Below are 16,510 nucleotides of genomic sequence, written 5' to 3'. Positions count from 1 at the left end.
GGCTAAACTGCAGCCCTCCACTTCATTGGATTCCATGTCCCATCAACTCCAGCTGGCATGGCCAATGGACAAGGGATTGTAGGAGTTAGGGTCCTTCAACTTCTGGAGAGCCACAGATTCTCAGGTGGGCACAAGTGCACCACCAGGTAGGTGTTGTTATGCACCACTCACTTGAAGGTGAAAAACATCACCCATTTGACTGGATGCTGGCTCCTCCCTTTCCTTTGGGGGGCAGTTTGTTTTCTGCCTTCACTTGAACTAGACCTATTTTGGAATAGACTGTCCTATTGTTCTGATCTCTACGGGGTTCATATAATTTTGTGGATGCTGGTCATTGGATCTATAAAGCCTTCTGTGCCTGGGGCCCTACATGCCTGAAGGGTCACCTTCTGTCCTTCACATATCCACAATCAACCAAGAGTACTCACCTAAATGTGAAATGCATGCATCTCATCCATACCATATTGAGTGCTTTTTTCCCAGTGGCTGATTCACTCTGTCACCTTGGGAGAGTCATTAATTTCTTGGGACTTTGAATCAATCATCTATAAAGGCTAAAATTAGTTTTATGAAAGAGTCACAGTGAGGTGGCTTCACCTTTCAGTCTTCATGTGAAAGTGGCCTTATAAGAATAATCCCATGTGATTAACAGCACGTTGCCACATGCTGAAAATTACTCAGATTTGTAACGTGCATTTCATGGTGATTATTTCTCCCTCAAAAGCTATCATGAAAATGAGCCCTTAACATTTTTGAGGTATTTCTGTTTACTGATTTGATGGAACTAGGAGTCTAGTAGATACTCTGTCACTCAGATGCTACATTGTATGTTTGGGTTTTGTTTGTTTGGTTTTTTTTTTTACTTTTTTAAAGGGGGGAAATGGGCCTTGAAATCTAAAGGATTTTTTTAAGGACTTTATCCACATTTAATGACTGCAGCTGCAGTAAAATGGACAGCTCTACAATTGTGATCTCCTGGTAGAAATTTCAGAGTACTGCCTTATATTTTTCTTTTCTTACGCAGGATTATATTTACCCAGATGCTCGGGACAGGCAATTTCTCCACTACTTTCACCAGAAATCCAGAAGCCAGAACTTCGATGTGGATCAGTATAACAAATTAAAGATGATCTTGCAGAGGTGAGTTGCATAACTTGCTTTGAGTCATATACTTAACTTTTGTCCTGTAACATAAAAGTGGCTCCAAAAATGTTTTAAAATCCCAACATTGGCCCCCACTTCTGCAGCTTGGCACATTTCAGGGAGTGACGCTGTAGTCTGTCGCTAAACAACATGCATAGAAAGCACACTCTTGTAGCCGTGTATACAGGCTTCCTTTTGAAAAGTGGGTTTAAAATGCATATTGACAGCCCTTGACAGGTGAGGAAGAAAAGAAATAATCTTACTTTGGAGGAAATGGGTACAGCTTCCTTTCCATCTGCTGCAGCAGCTGTGATTAGTGCAAGGGGATGTGAAATGGAAAACTACAGCTCCAAAGTAACAAACCCTTATCTCACTTGCTGTCTCCAAAAGCTAATGGAAATGCTTCTCAGCTACTTCAGTAGGCTTTAAAACAAAATGATAGTGTTGACCTTGCCAGCCAGCTCTGCTCAGACCTTCCAAGTCCATAGAGAATTGTTTTAATTATAGACTCCAGTGCTACTACTCCTCGATGGCAATTTACAATGCACCAGCTGCAAAGAGAGCTCCAATCATAGGCCTGCCTACCTTCTATATCCCCTCTCAGACTGGTGAGACATTGCCATAGTCACCAGGTGCAGAAGATGACCCTGGCAGAGTGTTGTGATTTGCAGCTGCTGCTTTCACTGGATTTGCCAGCTAGGAAGAGGATTCTGCCATCCTAGATGGCACATTAACTTGCTTATTGTGATTGCCAGGAGCTCACTGTCAATATAGCACAACACAGTTACAAAGCCAATAGCTTCCCTTGCTGTTCTCAGTGCTTCTTTGTTCAGTGCTCTGTAGCACCTTGCCTCCCTGTCACTGCCTCTGCTTACCCTTTCAGATTTCAGGCATCCCTGGAAATGTGTTGCAACTCAGGGGAGTCCCAGGCTCCAGGTCTTTGGGGGGTTGACCTGTAGCAATTTGTAAGCCGAGATAAAGGTTTTGTGTTGGAAGACATCCCCATTAAACACTTGACCACTGTTTGATGATTAAATAAATTCTAACAATGGTTGCTCAGTGGAAGAATGCTCATGCTGTTATACTTTAGTATATATACTTACACTAAGTAGATTTGTTATTGCATTTACCGGTATATCCTGCACTTTGCCCAAGGGTGCTGAAGAAGGGAGTGTTCATAAAAGCCCGTTGAAATGTCATGCTGTACGATGGCCAAACCAGCTTCCTGATTTGAGTTAACTGAATCATACTTAATTCTAATCAGAGGTGGAAGGGCCACACAAACCTGCAGGGTGCTCTTGGTTGTTAAACCATGTAACTAGGCAGCGTGATGTTTCAGATGTATATTCCATTTGTGCCACACAACAATCTGTGAGATGAGTGATTTGCTCATGGTGGACATCTGGATTTGAAATGTGGAAATCCGACTTCTTTGCCACCATTGTGTCTGCTCAGTGTCACAGAGCTAAGCTTGCACAGGTGGTGAAAGGCCTGTTACAATCTGGCCAAAGCAGGGGAAGTGATAGAACCATTGGTGCCTGCTGTGAGCATCATGCAAGACATTTTGCAGCTAAAATCTCCTTGCATCAGTTCTGATTTGGATTCCAATTTTTGAAATGAGATCAGAGAAATGGACAGACTCCTTGAAGAAATGAAACCAACTGCATATATGCAGCTAGAACCCTTGCCCTTCTTGTGCCCTTAACGTGGCAAGTTTAGGCATATCCAGTTGGGTCCCAGAGGTAATCAGTGCCTTCCTTCAAAGCTTTGGGAAGCATTCCCTCGCTTAAAAAATTACCCTTGACCCTGATGAAGGTAATAACTGTCACCATGCATCCAGTCTATTGTATCTTAATGCAGTAAATTCATGGTTGCTCCTTAGCAACAGGGTTTTCTAAATCAGTTTCCCATCTGGTTTTAGAGCAGAGGAGCAATACCCTGATGCTAAGTGATTTGGTAGTTTTTGCTCCCCTTTCCTTTAATCTCCACTGCTTTAAAGGTTGGACATGGCTTGAAGCCGTCTCCTTATCATCCTTAAAAGCAGGGCTGGGGAACCTTTTTCATTCCGGTTCTGGCCAGCCTTCAGATGGGGTGTGGACAGGCACGTGCCAGTGGTGGTTGATGGTCAGAGCCAGAGGCCAAAGTTGGGAAGAACCTTTTTACCTTTGTGCTGCAGGCTAGTTTCTACATGTGCTCACACATTCCCCCTTTCTTTCCAGGCAAGCAGGAGGCACAATCAATAGTTCAAGGATACATTCTAGCCAAGCAAAAACAGTGTTGCCCTGGATAGAGTCCTGAGGGCCAGATAACAAGCCTAGAGGCCAGTGTTGGCCTTCAGCTTTAGGTCCCCCACTCCTGCTTAAGACACTAGTCCTCTGCTTGCTCACCAGGCTCTGCAACCTAGCTAACCTGTTATTACTTCTTAATGCTATGATTTTTAAAGGAGTGACTATCCCTAAAATTGTTCCAGCGATACCTGACACTCATTCATTCACATACAAGTGTATGTGTGCACACACTTGATATTCTCTTATATGGCTTATTGCCCTTTGTCCATTGTTTCGAATGGTTGCAGGCACAATGAATTTCCTTCCTTGGAATTAGTGGCAGTTAACTGGGGGAAACACTTTGGGTGTTAAAGTTGCCATAGCTTACAAATGCATATGCATGCTGTGAGATTTTTAAAAAATTCAGGAACCCCACATGTCATAACCACAGGGTTTCCTGCAACGAAAAGCAGATTTCCTCCATGCATTTTATATATAAAGTTCCTCTAGAAGCAGACAATTGGAGTACCCTTTATGCTGACAGATGGATGCAGCTAATCTATCCAGTTCTGTGTCCCTCCAGATGTTGTCAGACTCCCAACTCAGAGATGGTGTTTCAGTCCAGAAATTACTAGAGCCCACAGGTTTCCCACCTCTGCCTTATATAAGGTTATATAAATGTATACAGCTACTAACCTAAGGGCAGAACTATATGTTATAGCAAGCACTCAAATGCTGGAGGGCAATATGCAGTGAATAACTGGTGGGAGTTCCTGGTTTATTCCCTCCCTAAAAAGTAAAGGGACCCCTGACCATTAGGTCCAGTCGCAGTTGACTCTGGGGTTGCGGCGCTCATCTCGCTTACCTGGCCGAGGGAGCCGGCGTACAGCTTCCGGGTCATGTGGCCAGCATAACTAAGAGCCGCTTCTGGCGAACCAGAGCAGCGCACAGAAACACAGTTTACCTTCCCGCCGGAGCGGTACCTGTTTATCTACTTGCACTGCGTGCTTTCGAACTGCTAGGTTGGCAGGAGCAGGGACCGAGCAACGGGAGCTCACCCCGTCGCAGGGATTTGAACCGCCGAACTTCTGATCGGCAAGCCCTAGGCTCTGTGGTTTAACCCACAGCGCCACCTGCATCCCGTCTTATTCCTCTCTACCTATGCCCAAAGATTGTTTTTCGTTCAACTAAACAAATTTCTCATCTCAGAGTTAGGGGAGGTGGAAAACATTGCAGAGGTTTTGGAGGCGGGGAAGAGTTGGGCGGCATGAAAAATACAAGGCTTTTCAGTGGTGGACCCATCTGTAGAATGCTGTCCTTGAGGAGATGCACCTGGCTTTGTCCTTGTCAGCGTTTAAGCACCTGGCCAAAACCTTTATTGATTATTCAGGCCATTGCTAATTAAGTTGCCTCCTAAGGTGGTGCTTCTCTTGTCCTTATTGGGTGAGCATTTTATGTATTTTGCATTGCTTTTTCCTGCTTTTAATTTGTTTTTATTTGTTGTAACTTCCCTCTGAGGAACCCCTTCTTTACCTTGTAACATGACTGAATGCCAGCAGCCATCCAGATGGCATTAACTAGGCATCAGAAAGATTCTGAAGGGTTTCACAACTGCAAGCTCACCAGTTAATATTTCTCCCTTCTCACTGCTAGGTGGAAGAATCCTTGAGGCGGCTGAAGAACCCCTTACAATTGCGTCTTCCTATCCAAGAAATAAATGACAAACATTAATTTTTTTGATAATTATTAGCCTTGTTGAATTGCCTCGTAAGATTTGAAACTGGAGTATTCTGGACTAATGTAGTCCTTCTGTTTTTGAAGGGGTTGGGGGGTGGCGAGGAAATTGACAAGGAACAGCTAAAACTGTTTCTGATAACCGGGATTTCTTTTTCATGTTTTACAAAGAAATTCAGACTCCCCATGTATATAGTTTGTTTCTTAATACTGTTCACAATGAAAAGAAACATGTTTCAGCTACTATTGAATTAATAATGCATACATACTTGATTGAAAGAAGAGACAAAAATGATTTTAAAATTTTTATTTTAATCTGGAAACCCCTCTATTTGAATGTAACTTTCATAATAAGGTAAATAAAAAATGCATTGCTGTTTTGGGCTTATTTTATTTTCTGAGTTAAGATCTGTTCTGCAAAAATAAAAAAGCACCTCCTAAGCTTTCAGGAATCCTCACATGCACAGTTTCAGAATCTGTGGCTTTTTATAAACCTATAAAGTTTATTGTTACATTTAAGATGCAAAGTCCAAGGGGCACAACTCACTTGTACAAACATCACCAATCACCTATAGAACAATAGCTAATGGCCTGCAGTAGGTCAAGCCCCTAAATAACAATTTTGAATTATAAATGGGGTGCTTGGAACTCTTTTGACCTCACCAGCCAGTTACACCAGTCAGTGGCAGTTGCACAACTGAGTCTGACAGTGTTCAGATGGTATTTCCCAAGCTAAAGTATGAGGATGAGGTCAGATAATGGAAATGATCCCTACAAAAGCATTATTGTATGGGGGGGGAAGAGAGTACAAAATCTCAAGCTTCAAAATGAAGGTTCCAAACTCATGCACTTGAAAACAGTTAAGCTTGATTAACTGCTTCTTTCTTGCTCAAATGTAAAAAGATTGACTTATTTTCCAAAATTCTCTTGAGGCTGGATAAGTATGATGTTGATTTCTAATCCAATAATTTCAAATGCAGTGTATAAAAAGTACTTCCGATTTTGAAATGTTGAATTTTATGGAAAGTTCAGCATTGTACAACTTCCTTTCAAATTTCTTTTTGCATTTTTTCTAACAATTTTTAAAAAGTCTTTCAGATTTTGAAATTATCTTATAATATTTACAATCACTTTTTAAAAAAAAAAAAAAAATCCCTTGCTGGTTGTAATTTGTTTACTTGGGTCTTCCATTATTGCTACTTTGTCGTTTTGCAAATTGTCTTAGTTGATCAAGAAAAACAAGGGTGATTTCTTAAGCAAACCGAAATAGTGCACACTGACAATGCTTTACAGTGCAATTCCAAACATCAGCTACTCAGAAGCAACCCCGTTGAGTCCAGTGGGAATTACTCCCAGGTAAAAGGGTACAGGATTGCAGTCTGAATCTATTACCCCATATGTCAAGATTGTGGGTAGTTTGAGATAACCTCTTCTTACTGCTCCTCAATGTTATTTTGATTTTGGGTAGAAATGCAGCTTCTTAGTCAACATTGATGCAAAGCAAGGAATCTGCTTTTTTCCTATAGCATTAAGATCTTTGCACACATCCACTCGGCGGTGAGCCACCTTCCTGTTAACCAGCGTCAGTAGCTCTGTGAACTCCAGGGAAGAACCATGCTTTCTTATCATCTCACACAGATCTTGAATGTACCAAGAACCATTTATAGTCTCGCGATGAGAATAGTACCCTATTGCAAAAAGGGGGGAAGGGTATTAAGTCTTTGTCATGTCTGCAGAAAAGCCTTGGATCGGAACCTGCATTCAGTATTTTTTTAAAAAAAACAAACAAACTAGCAAATAGTAATCTAAGAGATAATTAAATCTAATTCTATGCTTTGGGAAAGCCAAAAATGATCACACACCCTGATCTAAAAACATGTTTCCTTTGTCATCAACTGAACTTTTAAAATAAATATGTTTAGGATTGGAGCCTTAGTTGGTCTTGAGGGATATTCATTTGTGGAACAAGAATGATTAAGGGCTTAAAAATATTTTGGCACTATTAATAAGTACACCTTGCAGCAAGAATCCCAGTGTCCAACAGCAGAAAACAGGTGTCCATCCACTTTGGGCAAAGCTTTAATCCCAAGGCAGATACTTAAAAACTCTGAACTGAGGTAACTTGTCTAAAGCAGTCTAGTCTCAACGCTTCAGAGATACCCCTGAGCTACAGAGGGTGTTTTTGTTTTTTACTTTCTCAAGCAATATTTTCTAACCTTCCACAAGCAACTCCTATTACAGGAAATGGGTGGTTTTCCCATACACTTTTTCTTACCGTAAATATAGCATGCAACCCTGCACATAGCAATAACACACAGTATACACGGAGACTAACTTCAAGAAAATTGTCTCTTTCTTTTGTAGGTAAGATAACTACTATTTCAAGGAATCAGCAGTTACAGATGGGGGGGGTGCATTTTACCTTCTGCAACCGAGTAACACATGAGGAAGTCTGCACCAGCAGGCAGTGTATATACAGCAGCAGCATCGACTTGTGTTTCATTGATTTCTGTTTTGCTATCCACTGTGTCACGATGAAGGACTGGGTCGTCATGCCTATCTCCTCTGCATGCCTGTGGGAGGAGAAACTGTTGGAAACCAAGTCTCACAGCCGGACACCATTCTAACGCAGAACCCTTCCGAGTTCTGCCTTTGTTGACACACACTGAATATATACTTAAATATTTGGTTATGCTTTGCTGAGTCTTGGTAGGATGACTCAGCTTAGAAAGTGCAGCAAACACTGGAAAAAGGGTGTGTGTGTTTTTTACTTTAGAATTGAGTTTAGAAAGAAGCATGCTTTGTACTTCATATCATATGCATAAATCAAGGCAGTGCTTAGAAATGCAAGAGTTTTCCATAAACTGACACATGAAGTTCTGTCTACCCCAGACTGAGGGCAGGAACTGCAAGATGCAGCAAATAACTGGGCCATTGGAGGAGGGGATTTTGTGTTTCCATTTTTTCTTTATTTCTGTGCTGCTTCCAATCAAATATGCAACTGTCTACTCCTGCCTTCCCTAGCCTGGTGGTGACCTGGCTGGTACTGGCGGGAATTCCAGCCAGAAACACCTAGAGGGCATCATGTTGGAGAAGGCCCGTTTTTAAACTTAATATAATGGTTTAATTCACAAGCTCGACTTTCTCACCTGAATTATAAATACTTTTGGCTTCCCAATTAGGCTTGGGCATTTGTCTCCTCTGAACATCTTGGTTAATTCTTGTATCTTTATTTTAGCATCGTAGGCATAAACGTGATCATCTTCTCCGTGGCTCAGGAAAATGCACACGAAGCAGTCTGCATCTTCATGCTGGTCTGTGGACACTGCGAAATAATGCCGTTGCAAAACGTTATTTTAAAAGCAATAGTTGGTAAAGTAGTGATGAACAAAGTACCCTGGGGTCATGTTGGAGCAGAGTTCAGCAAACCCAAGCTATCCCCATAAAGGGAAAATAGCTCATGCTCTTTTACACCAAGATGGATTGAAAATGTGAACCATATTTTGCTCTCAATTTTGCCACTGGATCTCTCTGACCTACCCAGCAGCTTTGCCAAATTCCTCATGAGGCCCTCAACCCTGCACAGCTGCCCTTTTGTATTCCTACTAAACTAAGAGGTTATTGACAGAAGCGGTGTTCAGAATGAAAGGGACATGGGCTTCAAGGTGACCTTGTTCCATCCATCAGGCTGGATTGATTATCTAGCATCCGTACTACGGACTCGGTTACCAAAAAAGCTACTGCTTGGGCTATTGCTGTATCTGGATTCAAGGTAAGGAAAGGAGGCTCCTTGCAGGCAGAGACAATTAAGAGCTATGGGTGAGGCAAATAGTGCTTTCTTCATAGTGCGGGTGAGTACTATGAATGGAACAAGTACTTGTTTAGAGTCAGGTGACTTAATTGGAAAGGCTATTAAACTACTTCTATATTGCCTGCTAATTCAGTTATACATTCCCATTCAAATTCTAGACCTTAGGCTGCAATCCTAATCCCACATTCCTGGAAGTAAGCCCCACCGAATTCACTATAACTTCTAAGTAGACATGATGAGACTCTGCTGCAAGTCTCTTATCACAATTTTGCTAGAGCCTACTTTGTGCATTCTGGCTGTTCTGGAACTGCAATTCAAAACCAGCTTTGTTTCAAACTTGAACACATAGTATAATCATAACTGAATTTACTCTAAATAAAGCAAAGTCACCTACCATTGTAAATGTTTTGCAACACTTCAACAGCTTTAAGGTCATCAAAGCACTTCACTTCAAATCCAAGCTCCGTCAAGCTAGTATAAACAGGAAGAGAAAGTCTTACAACTTGCATTTATTTCTTGATTTTTCGCTTCTTGAGAAAATACAGCATTAGAAATGTGTGGGATACTAATAACTAAATTCATATGACATGGTTTCTCCAAAACAGCAATAAAAGAACAGGCAAGGAAACTTTTTTTCAGGGAAAGCTATCCCAACTGTTTTAACTTGAGTAGCCTGATGGGAAACAGTTTACAAGTGGCTTGATTATTGATCAGCCATGTAATTTATTGGTTGATACAGCATTCAAGAATAGAGGGGAAATAAGGTGTTTTCTCTCCTACAACTCTTAACAGGCTGCCCTGTGTACTCCTATCCTCTACTCAAAATAATAATAATAATAATAATAATAATAATAATAATAATAATAATTTATTTATACCCCGCCCATCTGGCCGGGTCTCCCCAGCCACTCTGGGCGGCCTCCAACAAATATCAAAATACAATACAGAGTCACAAATTAAAAACTTCCCTAAACAGGGCTGCCTTTAGGTGTTTTCTGAATGTCAGGTAGTTGTTTATTCCCTTGACTTCTGACGGGAGGGCGTTCCACAGGGCGGGCGCCACTACCGAGAAGGCCACTTAGAAGCCATTTTTGGCAAGTAGGTGGTCTATAAATTAAGAGAAAAATAATGCGCAGCCACAAGAGTGGGCTGGGTGTCTCCTAAGATACACTTTCTGTTCACGTGGTGTCATGATTCTCTGCAAAACACAGGTGGCTTGTCAACATGGGAAGGGTTGCCTAAAAGTAGTAAGTTTGAAAGCTGCATTCAAAGTGCTTTATATACAGTCATTCTTTCAACTGCACCTGTAATGTTCACCTGTATATTTGCCGGTGGGGAAAGACTTGAGTCATGATGCCCAACTAAGAAACAGCATTTGAACTGTGGACTTCACAGCTCATGCTTTTTTAGTCCTTATAGTGCACTCATTCTCACGGCAAGTCCCAGGTGGGCTTCATCATTTTTATACACTATAATTTTGTCTTTAAGAAACGTCATTCTTTGGTGTTTTTACATATAAATGGCATGAAGTTGAACTGGATTCTCCCTACTCCGCCCACAAACTCACACATGCTTAAAAACAATTTGAGAACATCTCCACACCTGCGTTTTAGGTTATCCCTGTCAGCTTGGGTGCCACGTCTCTCTGGTAATGTTAAGTGCCAGAAAAAACGTTCATGGTTGAAGATCAGAGCAAGTCCCCTCCTCTTGTGGTTCATTTTATACTCCACTGCTGGATCAAAAAGCTGGACGTTTCTACAAAAATAAGGTGTTTTCAGTTATTAAATGAACTCTCTCTCTCTCTCTCTCTCTCTCTCTCATATGCACACAACCTTGCTGAATCCACTGGAACAAGCCAGGATCCAAAGAACTGTACAACTAGTTATACATGGCCAGATATGCTTCTAAAATAACAGGTCCCAATTCCATATGCCAGTTGTAGTTTTGCCAATCAAACAAGATTTATTCCATATGAAAATAGTCCAGTCATTGTATATACACACAGAAATACAAACACATTGCTTTAGGATAGAAGATTTACGCAGCACTGACTGACAACTCTTAATTCTGCGATAAACCCAGTTACAAAAGTCAAATAAACAGCAAGTACAATTTTGGCTGCTCCTAAAAAAGTTATCTTTTGTATTGTGAGCACTTTGGAGCACAGCCATACTTATTAGAGATCCAGTAAATATTGGGGGTGTGGTTGTTAGAAGAACAAGCATATACTGTGGAAAATACTTTTCCGTCTCTTTGTTTTCAGCTACAAACAGCTGTTCAAGGACAACAGAGATCCTTACCTTTCAACAATGGCATCTGTTTCGGTGTGGTTTTGCTGTCCATCTATAATGTGAAAATAATTCAAAACATGGTTGGCCCAATATACTTAAAGGCACAAATGAAGTACATATAAATGATCTATTTTTCAAATAAGCTTTTAAAGAATGTAGCATCAACATGCTCCAAATATGTTTTCATTTGAGATAACTGGATTTGGTCCTGTATTAAGATTTTTCTGTAGTATATCAGGAGCTTCTGCAACTCTTGCCCCCAAATCTGTAATTAGAAATCTAAAAAATAGCACTCCTACTTTGACTATTGTTGTTTTTATGTATTAAATTTTGCTGTCACCTTTCTCAAACAAACCCAAGGCAACTTACAACAATATAAAAATATACAATACATAAAACAAAGTGAAAAACTGGCATTTATCCATACAATATGCAAAATGTAAAAACAGAGCCCCAATATACCGAGGTCTCAATAACACTGTGTTGACACCAAAACAATAATTGCTTATCCCAGAAATTAATTGCCTGCCTTCCAGTATTATCATATGCCTGAGAGCAGAAGAAAGTTTTTGCATGCCATCAATTATACTTATGCATGAATAGGTATGTGCAGATTTCAGTCCTGCTTTTCCCCTCCACTGTTCCTGGTTAACAATAAAAAACAGCATTTCATCTTTTAAAATATTTTACAACTTTTGCCCTAGTTAAAATCTTGAAAGTGTATCTAAAGATCTATCTTTCTCAATCTTCTTGAAACTTCTGCCTCCTGTCTCTACTCTCATGCACAAATCCTTAGAGGAATGTTTGTGTCTATCGTTGGATCACAGCACCTGCAATGAACAGGGGAAATAACAGTTCATGTACATTCCATTCTAAAGGCACATGCAGAGAAGCTTCATTAGAACAATCAGCCATGACTACAAATTTAATGTGTATATAGTTCATTCCCTATGCAAACAATCCAGCTTGGATTAATGAAACAAGAGTGTGTCACCTTCCCATAAATCAGATCCACCTCTGAATGTTTTCACCTCCACAGGAATACACCCACACCCCATCTGGGGAGGAAGATTTCCTTCTCCTGCTTGCTTCCCTGTTGTGTTCCCACTTAGAAAAGCTTTCTAAGTGGGAACAGAACACTTTTTTGAATAGCTTTCAATTATATTTTGAACGAACAGCAGATACTTTACCTCTATCTTGCAGTACATTCTTGCTGTCCACATGGATTTCTCCTATGGCAGAAAACAACATGTTTAGTGTTGCAATAAAAGTGTAGACTGTTTACTTCTTTTCTGAAGTTCTATACATAATTGTGTTGGTTCCAAGGCTTTGTAGATTCTGCTTGCTCATTAAACTCAAGACTAATCTATCCTTGGCCAGGTGTTCATGCTGTTTTGTGCAGCTGTGTACCTGCAGAACAGTGATGGGGAAATTGTAGCCTTCCAGACACTCTTGAATTACATACAATACCTTGTCTCTGGCCATGCAGTTTGGGACTGATGGGAATTGAAAGTCCAATAATGATGTGGCTCTAACACAAAACACGGGTTAGCATGAACACAAGGGTTCCCAGAGAAATCACAGCCACTCCACTCCTTCCCTGGTCCATCTGCTGCAGCAAGGTAAATCATGATTGGGATTAGTATGCTGACCAAACCTGGGCTCATTGCTTGTCTTCTCCAAATAAATCATGAGCTGTAAAACGAAGAAGAAACTTACAGCTCACACTTTCTCTGGAGTAGAAAATGGAAGTTGATGCTGCCCTAAAGACTGTCACATTGTTGTTGGCACATGAGACAATGGAGTGTGCCTCTGAGGGCAAAGTCAAATGGCTGCATTAGCAGCACTGAAGTGACCTCCCTGGAGCACAAACCTGGGCAGTGTTTATGGATGTCCTGAGCTGCACAAGGACAAGACTCCCTCCTCCTTCTTGGTCTCACTGATGTGTTTCAAAGGAAAGCAGAGGGATGCATTTGACACCAGCTTGGCAGGAGCTGCTGGAAGATGCCATCCAATTATCTTAGGGATGCCACTGTGGATTTGTATAGGGTTTACTCCTTAGCCTTGTCTTCTCCCAAAGATATCCCACAAAGCAGCTGAGGTTTAGGGTCATAGTTTTCCTTCTCCTAGATGGGCTACCTTCCCAGGTGGATGAGCCCCACCTGCTCCTCAATTCCCTCTATAGCACATGCAGAAACTGTTGTCTTGACCATTGTGCTCAATCCGCAGAAACCTGTCTTCGCATGCAGGGGAAGTCCCTAACTCAGTGAAGGTTTGAGACCCATCAGGCCAAGTCAAAGCCATTCTCGGGGTGTGGCTGCTGCGGCTGCCTGCTGACAGCTTCTAGGAGCCACAGGTGAGAGCTGTACTGTTCTTTCCAGTTACCCCCAAATGTGGGCGTGGGTCCGGCTGCTTTGCAGCACCACGGAATAACCGGCTCTCCCCAGCAGCCAAGCACCCGACTCCCTGCCCTGCGGGAACGACAGCAAACGTGCCCGGCAGCTACAACCCAGCCCAAAACACAGCGACGCGGCTACGTGATGACAAGGAGAACGAGGGGCGGAGCGGGAGGAAACACAGGAAGGCGAGAAAGAACAAAGAAAGGAGACGAACAGAAGCCGACTCGAAGCCAGGACAAAGGGCGGGCGTGGACAGCAGTTTTGCTTTCTCTCCCTCCCCCCACCCACCCACCAACGGTAAAAAGAATACCCCTTTGTGCCACCCTGCTTGAACTAAGCCTCAGGAGGTCCGTGTATCATATATTGATCACTAAATACAAGTACAGATGCACAAGCCATTCTTTCCTCAACACGAGCATTCTGCAGAAGATCAGAGTTCTTGCATGCACACCACCCATTTCAATTTCGCACCCCCACCCAAAGAGTAATGGGAATCGCGGAGGGTGCTGGAAACGGGGGCTCATTGAGGAGTGAACAGTTCCCAGGACTCTTCCGGGGAGCGAATACGCTTTAATTTAAATGAATGTGTGTGTCCCTGGTTCCCATTCAGACGTTGACACGCAGGCAGACTCCAAACCCCACCGACAGGATCCCTCGCTCTCTCCGGGGGTTAAAGGCAGCGCGCAGCCTTCTTACCGGGGAGGGACGGAACGACACCTTTTGGAGACTCATCTCCCGCGGCTGTTCCTCTCCGCCAGGAGAAATCTCTGGGCTCTGACCACCATGCAGGCAGAAAAGTCGAGCGAAGGGGAAGGAAGTGCCTTCCCCGGCTGCACCCGGGCCGCGCTCAGGCTTCCTGCCCCGCCGCCCCTCGGTTTCCCTACCAGTGCGCAAAGGGCGCCTTTGTGCACAGACGCCCCTAGCGCTCGGCTTCCGGCGCCTACCTGAGCCGTTGTTGGAGTTTCTCTGCCGCTTGGAGCTTGCCATGGCTGAGCTTTCGAGTCGCACGCCCGAGACTGAGGGAGGAACCCCCTTGGGTGCTGCTTCTGCCGGAGTCAGCGTTTCTCCTCCTCCAGGCAGCCGCCTTCCTCCGCCCACCTTTTTCTCCTCCACCACCCAGCCCGAGTTATCTTCCTCTGTCCCTCTCGGTTATCGAGGCGGGGCGTGAGCTGCTGCTGCTGGGTGCCAGCCTGGACGTGCCCTCCGGACGCACAGCTCGAGGAAGCTTCCGTCTTCCTTCCCTCCGAAGGTCGAAGAACTCGCCAGGGCTTGTCCCCGAGGCTTGTTTTCGTTGCCAGCCCCCAACCCTGCCGTCCCAAGACATGTCCATGCCTGAGGCAAAGCAACAAATGCCAGCCGCCTCCCCTCCCCGAGGTGTATAGTTCCAAGGCTGGCCCAGTTGTGAGGTAGAAAAATAGCACAGGCTCTCTTCCTGGGATTAAAAAGCACACTGATAATAAATATATAACGGTTTGCTGCCTGTTGCCCAATAGTTGGGCTGGTCCTGTTCCTACAACATAATTTAAAGTGCATGTTAGTAAGAACAGGCCAGCCCATTTTGCTGCCGGAGGCAAAATATGTTGTTGTTCAATGTCTTTATAAACGACTTGGATGAAGAAATTGAAGGGATGCTCATCAAACTTGAAGATGACACCGGGAGGGGTAGCAATGCATAGAAGACAGAATCAGAATTCAAAATGACTTTAATAGATTGGAGAACTGGGCCCAAGCTAACAAAGTGATTTTCAGTAGGGACAAATGTAAGGTTCTGCACTTAGGCAGGAAGAACCAGATGCAGAAATATAAGATGGGGGACACCTGGCTTACTAGCAGTACATGTGAAAAGGATCTTTAGGGGTTTGGGTGGACACATTGAAAGGAATTTCCCATAATAAGGCAGTTTTTCTGCCTTTACGAGGAGGGGCGTTCATTTCCCCTGACCCTCGTAGGATGAAATTGCACATGTATAATGATACATCTCTCCATAGGTAACGTGTTAATTTGTTCCTCTGTACTCCTAACAGTTTCTCTGTTACGAATGTTAACATGGAGTAACATCTGATAATGGAACCAGTTGAATGCAGAGCAGTCATCAGGTTCCTGGACTTGAAAGGGCGCACAGCACAGGAGACGTTTGATGAGATGAAAGGGACTTATGGGGACCATGCCCCATTGTGTGACGTAGTTGTGATTGTCAGTTCAAGTGTGGTTGGATTTCGGTGGAATGGCTCCCATTCCTGGGTGACCACCCCTCCTCGCTGGCCCACGCCCGCCCCTCTCCATGCCCCTGCGGTGAAAAAAGCCACTGAAAGGGGGAAAGCTGGGCCACAAGCGTGACGCCTCTCCTCGCTGACGTCATGCACACGGAGCGACGCCCAGCAGCCAAGCGGCTTGCTACGCCCCTGGACCACAGTCCTCCACTGATGAAGACACCATCTGGCAAGTGGAGGCCGCCATTTTGGAGGATCGCCGCATAACCGTTCACCAACTAGCTGCAGATGTCAAGATCAGTGTGGGCTCTGTTAAAAAAAATCATCCATGACCATTTGCACACAGGAAAGGTGTCCACATAGTGAGTTCCCCGGCTGCTGAGGCCTTTCCAGAAGCAGGAATGAGTCAGATGCTGATGTGGGCTCTTTTGGTCATGTGTCACAAAAACCATGATGACTTCTTCACCAGACTAATTACTCAGGACAAAACATGGGTCCATCATTATGACCCAGAGACTAAATCCCAGTCCAAACAATGGAAGCACTCTGCCTCACCACCTCCAAAGTAAGCATGTGTCCAACCATCAGTGGGCAAGGTCATGCTCATGGTCTTTTGGGACCAGTGCAGAGTAGTGATGATGGATTTCCTGGCAAA

The 16,510-nt window shown here is 43.4% G+C and overlaps 2 protein-coding genes across 2 annotated transcripts in view; one reads left to right on the top strand and one right to left on the bottom strand.

Annotated features, from left to right (window-relative positions):
• MCUB (mitochondrial calcium uniporter dominant negative subunit beta) overlaps nucleotides 1-5,537 on the top strand; it is a 66,753-nt gene extending 61,216 nt beyond the window's left edge. Inside the window, 3 exon segments of the mRNA XM_033160213.1 lie at nucleotides 1,025-1,124; nucleotides 1,127-1,140; nucleotides 5,064-5,537. Of these exon segments, the coding sequence (XP_033016104.1) occupies nucleotides 1,025-1,124; nucleotides 1,127-1,140; nucleotides 5,064-5,141 (192 nt within the window). The 3' untranslated portion in view covers nucleotides 5,142-5,537.
• Nucleotides 5,538-6,286: 749 nt separating this feature from the next.
• Nucleotides 6,287-14,770, bottom strand: CASP6 (caspase 6). The gene is made up of 8 exons (XM_033160214.1): nucleotides 14,590-14,770; nucleotides 12,437-12,478; nucleotides 11,256-11,298; nucleotides 10,558-10,710; nucleotides 9,350-9,426; nucleotides 8,294-8,469; nucleotides 7,567-7,717; nucleotides 6,287-6,832 (listed from the first exon to the last, which is right to left on the bottom strand). Exons 1-8 carry the CDS (start codon nucleotides 14,630-14,632, stop codon nucleotides 6,594-6,596), a joined length of 924 nt encoding a protein of 307 aa, XP_033016105.1. The 5' UTR covers nucleotides 14,633-14,770; the 3' UTR covers nucleotides 6,287-6,593.
• Nucleotides 14,771-16,510: the final 1,740 nt, after the last annotated feature.

This window comes from Lacerta agilis, chromosome 9, assembly GCF_009819535.1.
Source record: "Lacerta agilis isolate rLacAgi1 chromosome 9, rLacAgi1.pri, whole genome shotgun sequence".
NCBI lineage: Eukaryota > Metazoa > Chordata > Lepidosauria > Squamata > Lacertidae > Lacerta > Lacerta agilis.
Note: the sequence above shows the minus strand (reverse complement) of the source record. Positions and strands in the feature narration are given on the sequence as shown.

Coding starts and splice junctions, on each gene's coding strand:
- CASP6 (XM_033160214.1), bottom strand. CDS start 14,632: ATGGCAAGCTCCAAGCGGCAGAGAAACTCCAACAACGGCTCAG. Junction 8,470..9,349: donor GTTGCAAAACATTTACAATG/GTAGGTGACTTT, acceptor ATTATTTCGCAG/TGTCCACAGACCAGCATGAA. Junction 7,718..8,293: donor CAAAAGTATTTATAATTCAG/GTGAGAAAGTCG, acceptor CTCCTCCCACAG/GCATGCAGAGGAGATAGGCA.